This window comes from Schistocerca americana, chromosome 1 (assembly GCF_021461395.2).
Source record: "Schistocerca americana isolate TAMUIC-IGC-003095 chromosome 1, iqSchAmer2.1, whole genome shotgun sequence".
NCBI classification, from domain to species: Eukaryota; Metazoa; Arthropoda; class Insecta; order Orthoptera; family Acrididae; genus Schistocerca; species Schistocerca americana.
This window is the reverse complement of record NC_060119.1, coordinates 853,881,779-853,894,668: the sequence shown is the minus strand read 5'-3', so window position 1 is coordinate 853,894,668 and position 12,890 is coordinate 853,881,779. Positions and strand designations below refer to the sequence as shown.

General features: G+C 43.4%; 1 protein-coding gene across 1 annotated transcript in view; it reads left to right on the top strand.

Moving 5' to 3' along the window:
• The window catches only part of LOC124594647 (probable cytochrome P450 49a1), a 142,498-nt gene that overhangs the window by 46,305 nt on the left and 83,303 nt on the right, over positions 1-12,890 (top strand). The window contains exon 5 of the mRNA XM_047133020.1: positions 11,920-11,996. Within this exon, the coding sequence (XP_046988976.1) occupies positions 11,920-11,996 (77 nt within the window). The remainder of the gene's footprint in view (positions 1-11,919; positions 11,997-12,890) is intronic.

Genomic DNA, 12,890 nt, shown 5'->3' with positions numbered 1-12,890 from the left:
TGGAACATTAGGAAAGTAGCTTAAAGGTGGTTCGATGAACCCTCTGCCTGGCACTTAATTGTGAATTGCAGAGTTATCATGTAGACATAGATGCATTATTCAAGGCCTAGTAGCAGAGTTCCTGTTTTATTTATTTATTTATTTTTTTTTTTTTTTTTACTTCGTGTCAAGGTAAAGCAGTACTTGTGGACCTGCGAATTACTGAAATGTATAAGCAAAAAATGGCTCTGAGCACTATGCGACTTAACTTCTGAGGTCATCAGTCCCCTAGAACTTAGAACTACTTAAACGTAACTAACCTAAGGACATCACACGCATCCATGCCCGAGGCAGGATTCGAACCTGCGACTGTAGCGATCGCGCGGTTCCAGACTGTAGCGCCTAGAACAGCTCTGCCACCCGGGCCGCCTGTTTAAGCACTTTTGTTGGGAAAGCATATCATGGCATTCCTGTGAATAAATTTTTTGGGGAGCTGTGCAGCTCACATGCAGCTGATTTCCAAGTTGAATGTCGAGTACGAGGGTCAATGTCGACATTTTGCAGTGGAACATCTCATAGCTCCAATAAATAAAACGTCAGGCAGACTCATATCTGCGACACACGTTCATCCTACGCCAGTGCATACGCGGTTTCGAAATAAATGCATAACAGTTTCTCCAATTCTTACGACGGTGGGCCTGCATTAAGGAAGCTGGATTGATGCTGGTTGAAAAGAATAACCGATTCCTGCTTCCCAGGACGTAATGTGTGAGGTGCTCGGGTGGAGAAGAGTTTGTACCTCTTTAATTCTGACGAATTTTGCATGAGAACGAGACATGCACTCGACCCCTCCTTACCTACCACCTAATTAACTATGCACACAACGGTCACGAAGGGAGATGATGGAGGACCCTGCTAATGGTAAAATAAGAAGTGCACATTCATAATAATTTAATAAAAATCGTAATCTACTCAGAGGGAAAGAAAGAGAACTTTATCATAATAAACAACAGCAAATGGGATTCTGCATATATCTACAAATGATATGCGGCTTAAATATTACAATGATATTTATTATACATCAGAACATAAAGGCACATGATTATCGATGCATACAGTATGTTAAAGGATAGGGTATTCTGAACTATTATGCGAATAAGAGTTGATTCGAGAACAAGGGCTCCTACTCTCTGTGATGCAATAGCTTGACGGTAATGACTGGAGGTCCTAACCAATCAAATATTACTCTCTCGACTATATTGCAGTATCGCGATTAGTAGTGAGAGCTCACATGGGATCACATGGAGAAACAAGCAAGGTGGACTTGTGGCAAAGCGAGCGCGCGTGCTGCTGACGACTTCAGTATAAAATTGATAGGTCCTACAATGCCGGAGCCGCAAAATACTTTACCAATCCTGAAATTTGTAGCAGGTCGTCGCGAGGCAGCTTTCTGATGGTATAGGCGCCGACTTCTAGTGTGCAGCAACTCTGTTTCAACCCCTTGCCTCGAAGGTTGTCCAGAATTCTAAGTTCTGCCGAAAAAGTGCGACTAAGTCGCATAACAGTCCGACTCCGACGAAGATCAGATCCCGAATTCTACTGCGCCCGCGCAACGCAACGCAACGCCAACATTGCTCAACTCCCTACCATCCTCGAAAACCGCGAATCAGCATTCAGTTCTGATTTCAAAATTCCCCCACACTGTCTCAGAACATCATTCGCGCCAATAGCGACCGTTCCCTCCAATTTCGATCAGGGCTTTATGACGTCAGCTAGCCTCAGTTTAAGTTGACCAGTCATGCCTCTGCTATTCAGCTGAGGGCACTGAACTTGCCGTTTAACCGGCTACGAAAACAACGTGCGTAGACCAGCAGCCATCTGACGTCAGACAGTCGCACCCAGCAGGGCGCAGTCCACAAGTATTTTCAGAATCAAGAGGACAATGCAGTCAGTCGGACGCGCCGGAACGGTAAACACACAAACTGCGGCGACACTCAGACGTCTCGCAGGTCGTTTCGCCCTGCATACAACAGGCGAAACTCGACCGACGTCAGTCGTTCTGCCAGGCGCTTAACCCCATTGTACGAACCCCTCAGAATTCGGGCGAGTGCAGCCCCCAACCGGAAATGCAGTGTACCGCGTCCTCCGATGTTCGCTCGCCTCGCACAGGCCACACAGGGAAGTAACCCAACAGGAATAGGAATTCAAGTGAAAAGTATTTTTGAGCTCTCAGTACAAATTCATTACAACAACCTTATTCGATCTGTTACCACCGTGCAATGACACAGAACATTAATAAAACTGTTGAAAATGAGTGGCGACATGCAAAAGAGGACATGGAACCTCTCAAGCGGACGTCGGCTTTTCCGGCGAGAAACGTCGGAGAACGAACATTCTGCGATTACTGCAGGAAGGGCACCGGTCGGTGTGGCAGCGCTACGTTTACGTGGTCCGCCACATCGTCATTAATTCATGCAGAAAATAATACTCACCTGTTTGTTTTATAAATCCATCTTCAGAAATCACGTACGTGGTGGCTGTATTCCTTGTGTAGGATCGTGTATTCCGCAAGGTGATGCGTCTCTAGACATAGTTAAAAATGTCTGCAAACGGCTTGCTGAATGCGATCGAAACATGAAAATAGGTGCCCCTTATCTCAAGCCAACTGAACTTGTGTAGAACCTCCTGAGTTTCACGCTGTGCTTGACGTTCACCCTTCATTCAGTAACTATAGGTCTGAAGGAAGTATTGCCAATGGTGTTGGACCCGCCAGCATCTGAGTAAGTCATTCCCCGCTTCGACATATTCTAGACACCAGCAGCTGGTGATAGCACTGCGATTTTGACAGCATGTTATTCCAGCCACAGTATTAACACCACATTGCTATGACGACAGTAAAACAATTAAAGCTATTACTAGCATTATAAATATAGCTATGCATCTTATATTTGCGACCATTGTTCCCCGCCGTTACTATTCCTTGTACTTTCGTTATCTGTAATCAATAATTCTTTTCCCAGATAAATGTAAAGATATGAGTGGCATTTAGTAAGTAATGCGACATGTTTTTCTCTGAAAGCAGGTCTGTTTTATTCAGGACTCCAAAACACCATATTATTCCCCACCTTTTTTCGCTGACAAACCCTATTTTTCAACATAATTTCCGTTCAGTGCGACAGCCTTACGCCAACTTACTGGGGCCTGGGACTGGTATGCTGCACCCGTCACCTCCCAATCACGCACGTACAGCTGCCTGTAGAGTGCGTCCTTCATTGGGCCAAACAGACGGAAGTCGGAAGGTGCGAGATCCGGGCTGTAGGGTGGATGATGAAGAAGAACAGTCCTATAAAGTCTTGTGAGCTCCTCTAGGCCTTGTGTCGCGGAAAAGGGGAAGTTCGTTAGCAATTTTGTGACAATGAACTCGCAAAAGCCCTTTCTTCAGTTTCCTGAGGGTAACGCAATATACTTCAGAGTTGATCGTTGCTCAATGAGAGAGGACGTCGAACAGAATAAGCCCTTCAGTGCTCCAGAAGACAGTCGGCATGACTTTACCGGCTCAGGTTGCAGCTTTGAAGGTTTTTTTGCGGAGGAGAGGTGATATGGTGCCACTCCGTGAATTGCCGTTTTGTTTCCGGTTCGAAGTGATTGTCCCCTGTTTCATCGTCTGTGACGATGTTCTACAAAAAATTGTCACTATCAGCCTCGTAACGCGCAAGCAATCCCTCACAGATGGTCCTTCGTTGCTCTTTATGGTCTTCTGTTAGGCGGCCAGAAACACAGTATCACAACTGACCGACGAGTGTGTTGGCACTACCAACAGCGAGCGACGCCCAGTCGCGCAGCGAGGCGTTTGACTGTGAATTCCGTTCACCTCGAATGAGAGTGTCTGCACGATCCAACAATGAAGGAGTCACAGCTGTTTCCGGCCGGGCAGCACGTGGCAGATCGGACAGGTTTGCACAAGCTTCTTGTGACAGTGACAGACGCCTCGCCCAACGACTCATCGTGCTTTTGTTCATTGCCAGATGTCCGCAGACATGCTGCAAGCGCCTATGAATATCTGTGGTGCACTGGTTTTCCGCCAAAGAAGCTCAGTGACAGCCGTCTGCTTGGAACGTATCACCGATACAGACGCCATTTTGAATGCATTCATATGGCGCCACCACCTAACGGAACTTCATGAAACTGTAGGGGCTGAAGGGGGACTACTTCATGATGTACCACAAGAAATTCTCCTTTTGTTCACACGCAACTGGCCGAAAAAAGAAATGTGTTGCATTACTTACTGAACGACACTCGTTCAAAGAGCGATAAGCAGTTTCTTCCATTGAAATGTATATGGCTGTCATGAAAAACGATGAAGACGGGGCCGAGGGTCCACAAGAGAAGTGTCGTATTCTGATCCGAAAATTCCTTCTGATGATTCGATGGGAGGGCATTAGTTGCTGTAGTGGGACCTCCTGCTGTCATTATTTTATGCTCTACATTTGTTTCACTTTCTCCAATCGCAACCAGTTTACATTTCTTGAAAGGTGCTTCAATTCAACGTGACATTGTTATCGTTGTCGACGACTCTGGGACACTTACAGTTCTGAAGGACACCCGAAGGCGCAGATGTGGGAAAATGGGTTAAAATTAGTCGTTAACAATATCCTGATTTTATCTACTTCAGTTTCTTCATTATGATCATGCAGTGGCTTCGGTCTGCTGTTGTATAAACTAGTCTATATGGGAAAAACTATTTTCTAAATAGTTAACTTTACGGTATCATCTGTTAGAGCATAAGCGGTGTTGGAAAATGCAGGCCTACAGCAACCCTCCCCGACTTCTCACGGCTACCACAAACTGTAAGCATCGAAGACAGAACTACTTGTCTGGCGTAGCAGCGATAAATTATATACACAAACCTTCCTCATGAATCAATGTATCTATAAGTAAAGATCATATAAAAATCCTTGCAATAGTTCCTGAAATTTGCGGGGTAGCCGCTCGGTCTCGGGCGCCTTGCAACGGTTCGTGCGGCTCCCCCCGTCGGAGGGTCGAGTCCTCCCTCGGCCATGGGTGTGCGTGTTGTCCTTAGCGTAAGTTATATTAATTAGTGTGTAAGCCTTGGGACCGATGACCTTAGCAGTTTGGTCCCATTGGAACTTACCACAAAAAAGCCTTGAAGTACTGATCGAAAAACCAGGGGGGGGGGGGGGGGAGGCTTTAATTTATAATACGTATACATTATCAAACGGTTACTGTCATATGTCCTGTAGCCCCAATAAAATGTTATTGTCTTTTTCATAGGTTAAAGACGGTTTCTCATTGACTTGTGCAAGACTGCAGTTTATAGGATAATATACACTTCTTTCGTATATTGTAGTTCCTGTGGAATGGATAAAGGCTAAATATCTCTAGCTACAGAATGAATTTCACTATGTTAACGGCACCATCCAAAAATCTCGTTAGGCAGAGATTTTACGGGTGTACAACTAGCTTTTAGCTTTATGACATCCACAGAGGTGATGACAATAACGCAGTGTTAGCTCTGCATCAACCGTACAGGGTCTACAGTATACGAATAATGTATAGATTACCCTGTAAGCTGTAGACATGAGCTTACAGACGGCATGACACTACACATAAACGGTCTGTGATCTAAGTAACAGTACTATAATATTTTCCTTAGCTACATTAAACAGAACGATACGTCTTTGATAATGAAACTCTCTGTTCTGAAACCTGTTCTGTACTGACACGTTGTATTAGGTTTGTGCATAAGTTCGTAGCGTTTTTGTTTTGCATGTCGGTGTTCGGGTTGCTATGGGTTTATTTGTCAAATGTCATTTTTTATTTGTGGTTTACTGTTGCTATTTGAGTTTACATATTGTCATTTTGTCGTTTGGAGAAAGTGAGTGGAGCTGTGGACGCTAGAAAATGGAATTCCAAGTGGAGAAATCGTAACGTTTCCGACATATTCTTCAGTCTGAATTCAATAGACGGTGACAGCAGCGGAGGCAGCCAGAAACATTTGCGCCCCGTATGGGGGATGATGCCATTGGACCGAGCACGGCAAGAGAATGGTTTTCTCGTTTTAAAAAGGATCGCTTTGACATTACTGATTCACCACGTTCAAGAAGATCTTTGGGGTTTGATAAAAATCGTTTAAACGCATTGATACACAATTTTCCACTTCAGCGTGCTCGAGAACTGGCAAATGTGACGAACTACGATCATTCCACTATCGTGCGATATTTGTGCAGCAGGGAAAATTCAAAAACCGCGAGTCTGACTACTGCATGCTCTAAGCCAAAATCACATAAATCAGCAGTTGGCTATACATGCATCTCTGCTTGCACGTCATCAATTGGCTCGTGAACAGCACCGATCATTCATTGTTACTGGTGACGAGAAGTGGTGCCTTTACGCTAACATAACGAGAAGAAATTATTCATGTAGTAAAGGAGACGAAAACTTAATTGTGATGGGGGACTGGAATTCGGTAGTAGGAAAAGGAAGGGAAGAAATAATAGTAGGTGAATATGAACGGAGGAAGGGAATGAAAGTGCAAGCCACCTGGTAGGGTTTTGAACAGAGCATAATTTAATCATCACTAACACTTGCTTTAAGAATCATGAAAGAAGGTTGTATACGTGGAAGAGATCTGGCGACACTGGAAGGTTCAGATTGATTGTATAATGAGTAAACATAGATTTAGGAACCAGATTTTAAGTAGTAAGACATTTCCAGGGGCAGATGTGGACTCTGACCAAACTTTATTTGTTATGAACTGTAGATTAAAACTGAAGAAATTCCAAAAATCTAGGAAATTAAGGACATGGGACTTGGATAAGTTGAAAGAACCAGAGGTTCCTGAGAATTTCAGAGGAACCGTCAGGTAATGGTTGGTAAAGCAGGGGAAACGACTACAGTAGAAGATGAAAGAATGAAGGCAGCAGAGGATCAAAGCGCTAAATAAACAAGGCTTAGAGGGAGCCTTGGATAAAACAAGAGATACTGAATTCAACTCACGAAAGGAGAAAACAAAAAAATGCAGTAAATGAAGCAGGCGAAAGGGAACAGAAACGTCTAATAAATGGGATTGACAGGAAGTGCAAAATTGTTAAGCAGGAATGGCTAGAGGACAAATGCAAGGATGTAGAAGCACATTTCACTAGGATAAAGATAGATGCTGAATACAGGAAAATTAAAGAGGCCCTTGGGGAAAAGAGAATCAGTTGTATGAGCTCAGGTGGTAAACCAGTTCTAAGCTGAAAGGTGGAAAGAATATATTAGAGGGTCTGTACAAGGGAGATGAACTTGAAAGCAGTATTATAGAAAGGGAAGTGGACATAGATGAAGATGAAATGGGAGATACGGTAATGCGAGAAGAATTTGACAAAGCTGTAAAAGATCTTAGCCGAAACAAGGCCCCGCGGGTAGTCGACGTTCCATCAGAACTGCTGATAGCCTTGGGAGAGCCAGTAATGAGGCAACTCCTTTATCTGATGTGCAAGATGTATGAGAGGCGAAATGTTCTCAGACTTAAAGAAAAATGTGGTAATTCCAATTCGAAAAGAAAGCAGTTGCTGACAAGTGAGAAATTTACTGAACTATCAGTTTGGTTGCAAGACAGTAAAACGAATTCCTTACAGAAGAATGAAAAAGCTGGTAGAAGCAGACCTCGCGGAAGATCAGTTCGGTTTCCGGAGAAACACAGGAACACTTATCTTAGAAGATAGATTAAGGAAAAGCAAACGTACGCTTATAGCATTTGTAGACTTAGAGAAAGCTTTTGACAATGTTGACTGGAATACTGTCTTTGAAATACTGCAGGTAGCGGGGGTAAAATACAGGGAGAGTAAGGCTCTTTACAACTTATACAGAAACCAGTCGGCAGTTGTAAGAGTCCAATAGCATGAAAGGGAAGCAGTGGTTGAGAAGGGAATGAGACAGGGTTGTAGCCTACCCCCGATGTTATTCAATCTGTACATTGAACGAGCAGTAACGGAAACTAAAGAAAAATATGGAGTAGGAACTAAAATTCATTGAGAAAAAATAAAAACTTTGAGGTTTGATGGTGATATTTCAATTCTGTCACAGATAGGACTTGGAAGAGCAGTTGAAAGGAATGGACAGTCCTATGAAAAGAGGATGTAAGACGAACATAATCAAAAGCAAAAACAGGATAATGGAGTGCGGTGATGCTAAAGGAATTACGTTAGGGAGCGAGACACGTTAAGTAATAGAGGATGTTTGCTATTTGGGCAGCAAAATAACTGATGATGGCTGAAGTAGAGAGGATATAAAATATAGACTGGCAATGGCAAGAAAACCATTTCTGAAGAAGAGAAATCCGTTAACAGCGAAAATGGATTTAAGTGATAGGAAGTCTTTTCTGAAGGTATTTGTGTGGCGTGTAGCCATGCATGGAATTGAAACATGAACGATAAACAATTTAGATTAAAGAGAATAGAAGCTTTCGAAATGTGGTGCTACAGAAGAATGCTGAAGATTAGATGGATCCATCATGTAACTAATGAGGAAGTACTGAATAGAACTGGGGAGACAAGAGTTCTGTGGCACAATTTGACCAAAAGAAGGGATTGCCTGGTAGGACACATTATGAGACATCAAGGGCTCACCAACTTATTATTTTGGGGGGGGGGGGGGGGGGGGAGAATCGTAGAGGAAGACCAAGAGATGAATATAGCAGATTCAGAAAGCTGTAGGTTGCAGTAGTTACTCGAAGATTAAGAGGCTCGCTCAGGACTGAGTAGCATGGAGAGCTGCATCAAACCAGTCTTCGGACTGAAGGCCACAACAACAACAAGGAAAAGAACGGAATGGTTGAGCCCAAACAAAGCAGCAACTGTCGGTACAAAGACCTGCGCGCGTTCATAAATGTTAGTGTTATGCATCTAGTGGTACAGCGGCAGTGTGGTGCACTACGAATTGCTTCCCCAAAGTGTAACCACCACTGCTCACATTTATCGTCAATATCTGAGACGTCTTGCAGTCGCAGTCTAAGAACAACGATCAGGAAGACTGCGTGAAGCGATGCTATTCAACGATAACACCCTCCCGCATTCTGCTAAACTGACAAAAAGCACTGTACCTGTACAGTAGTTGGGTTGGGAAGTCATACCGCACTCGCTTTACTCACTTGATCTTACGGCCTCTGATTTTTACCTTCTCCGATCTGTATCGAACAGCCTTCAAGGAACTTCCTTCCAGATGAAAATGCGCTCCGAACATGGCTCGACGAGTTCTTCGCCTCAAAACCGCGTGATTTCTACAGTCGCGGAATCGGAAAGTTACCCTAGCGTTGGCAGACTGCTGTAAATAGTGATTATATTACTGATGGCTAAAGTCTCTGTTGTGTGTATCTGTTGTGTTTATTAAACTTATGGGAAAAGGCTACATACTTACACACCAACCGAATACAATAAAGATAGGAAAAATGAGAGCCGATTCTTCTTCAACAGCCGAAACCAGAGAAGGTAGTCATGTTGGATGCTGGGGTCTAGAGCGATGTCGATGTTCTTTCTAATTTTAAAGGTGGTACATTGGGTTTAGGTCGGGAGTCAGGGCAGCCCAGTCCACTTCAGAAATATTATTATCTATAACCCATTGCCTCACAGTTGCTGCTTTTTTACAGGATGCATTACCATGTAGATACGAAGAATCACCATCTCCTAACTGTTCCTCTACTGCACTTGGTACGCAATGCTGTAAAATGCGTCCATATCCATCCGCATTTAGGGTTTTCTCAACTTCAGTAAGATTTTGTAGATTTTTGTAAGTACTACAAAAGTGAAACTTCCTAGCAGATTAAAACTGTCTGCCCGACCGAAACTCGAACTCGGGACCTTTGCCTTTGGCGGGCAAGTGCTCTACCATCTGAGCTACCAAAGCACGACTCACGCCCGGTCCTCAAAGCTTTACTTCTGCCAGTATCTCGTCTCTTACCTTCCAAACTTAAACTAAAAAAGTGTTTTCTTGTTCATCCTTTACTTTTTAAAATCACTTTTGCAACATGAACTAGATAAATCCACTCAATTTTTGTTGTTGTGTTTACATGATAAACATCCATTTTCTTCTAGCATTTAAGAGACTTACTGTCCTGCTGTTAGGTCTATAAACCGAAAATTAATCAAGGCTTTATAATGGAAAAATCTTTGTGTTCTGCCTTATGGCAGGTCTTGTTATGGGGGAAGTCTCGTCAGAGAGGTCCACTGCATGAGCGTCTAGGGAAGTGAATCCAGTGGTATTTTACCGTTGCCTTCCACTGGTGATGATGAAATGATAATGAGTACAACACAACACCCAGTCCCTGAGAGGAGAAAATCTCCGACCGAGCCGGGAATCGAACCCGGGCCTCTTGGCGTGATAGGCGGCCGCGGTGACCACGCAGCTATCGGGGCAGACTTATAATGGGAAAGTGGTCTTCAAATACGAAGAAATGATGTCAGAAATATATAAGAGTTAGACAAAATTATGAAAACACCAAAAACACAACATATTACCATGCCTAACACGGTGAGGGAACCCGTCAACAGTCGAAACAGCTTCCAGTCATCTTGGAACGAAGAAAACTCGGGTACCGTATGTTTTTCAAGAGAGATGTGATACCGTTCTTCCTGCCACATAGTGGCAAGTTGAGATAGAAATGATGGAGGTGGATAGCGACCGCACTCTCTTCTCTCTAAAGTAGAACACAGCCGCTCAGTAACATAAAGATCTGGTGACTGTCGAGGCTAGGGGAGATGCGACAATTAATCCTCGTGCCCACAAAGGCAGTGCTGGACTATGCAAGCTGTATTAACAGCAGTTCTGTCGTCTTGGGTAGTAGCAGTGCCATTGCGGGAACAAACATTCTACCATGGCATGGACCTGAACAGCTAAAATGATCACATAATCTTTGGCAGAGTAACAGTGAGCCCATGGAATATCACTATATGGCTACGCAAATCATCACCCAGTCCCTGCATGTTTGACTCTTGAGATTTAAACTCGGCCAGAAGTTGGAAAGAGAGTGAAACAAGACTCACCTGACCAACTTACTCTCTTCCATTGTTCCATACTGCAGCTTTTATGGCTTCGGCACCACGTTTTTCTGTTACGAGTATTTGCATCACTGATGTGTTCCAGCTCGCCCTGCAGTTCCCTGCCTGTGAAGCTCTTCGTGTTCTTCAGATGTTGATAGGGTTCGAGAGTGTAACATTCAGCTTTGTAGCCACTTTGGCAGCTGTCGACATCTTATTTTTCGTCAAAATTCTCTTTAATGACCGTCTGTCACTATTACTCAACACTCAGTTTCGACCGGGTCGTTACTTAGTGGTTGAGATTTTCCCGCTTTCCGTGTATGCGATATGCATCTTTGATATGGTGCCTCGTGAAACACCAAACACTTCGGCTACTTTGGTTAATGAAGCACCTACCATATGAGCACCAACAATTTTCCCACGTTCGAATTCACGTAACTCAATCGTAATGCACTTCCAATTACACAGAACACAACTCTGGCCGTGACCGACACTTGCAACGTATTAAGGACATTGCAAATGTGCCGTTCGTGGTCAAATACGACGGCGCAACCTGCAGGCTTGGCCATCATCTGCATTATTTTTTGCCTAACCTCGTCTTTCTCTTAGCATAGCCTTTTATTATGCGCCGTGGACTACCCCATGACAGAATGAATTAAAATATCGTCGACGGTGACGGTTTCTTTAAGCGTGATTGTATTACAGCGTTTCCGTGAACACATTCCTTTTAATAAGTGCTGTGGAGACACTCAGAAGGTGATATTTAGGATTTCTAAACTGCATTCAGTTTTTATATAATTAAATTATAATGTTTCTTCTTTTGATATAATCACCGGAAACAACGTGCACATTTTCGTTTGCTGCAGTTCATGTCATTTCTGCGACTGTTCATTTCTTCTTTTCGCAGGGTACATGAAATGAGGGATGAAAATCAGGAGTTACCAGCTGATTTCATTGATGAGCTTTATACCTGGGCCCTGGAATGTAAGTACACCAAAACTTCTAAACTTGACATCGCATTTTTAGTTTATTTCCGTGTAATCTGTCTTACAGAACTGAATCCTGTTAATTACTGTGCATTTTTGCGATCCCAAGCAACTGCTAAACAGCTACATTACCAGTTGTCAAATAGAAACATGGTAACATAGATTTCATTTTCTAGAAAACTAGCGTTGTAAATTATCAGATTTCAACGTCGATCGGACCAAATTCTGATCTTAGAGACAAAAAGAATATATGTAACCTTTTGAATATTTCACAGCATTGTATAAAACATTGTTAATATTCAGATGAAGACTATCAAGGTTTTCGGGCAGTCAGTAAAATTCGTTGTACTTGCTGTACAACATACAGGCAGGCAAAATCGCTCCTACTGTAGATAAGAAGCGAATATCTTCACGACACGAAAATAATCGCAGTCTGAATGAACTATACAGACAATGATAAGAGCTGCAAGTAGCAAGGACGCACGCACGTACCAACACACACACATACACACACACACACACACACACACACACACCAAAAATAATAATTTTTGTTGCAGCATATCTGTTTGTAATCCAAAGAACCTTTTGACTCGCTAGTCCCAGACACAAATGTTCTTCTGAAACTCACACATTATGTGATCAAAAGTATCCGGACACCCCCAAAACATATATTTTTCATATTAGGTGCATTGTGCTGCCACCTACTGCCATGTACTCCATATCAGCGTCCTCAGCAGTCATAAGACATCGTGAGAGAGCAGAATGATGCGCTCCGCGGAACCCACGGACTTCGAACGTGGTCAGGTGATCGCGTGTCACTTGTGTCATACGTCTGTACGCGAGGTTTCCACACTCCTGAACATCGCTAGGTCCACGGTTTCCGATATGA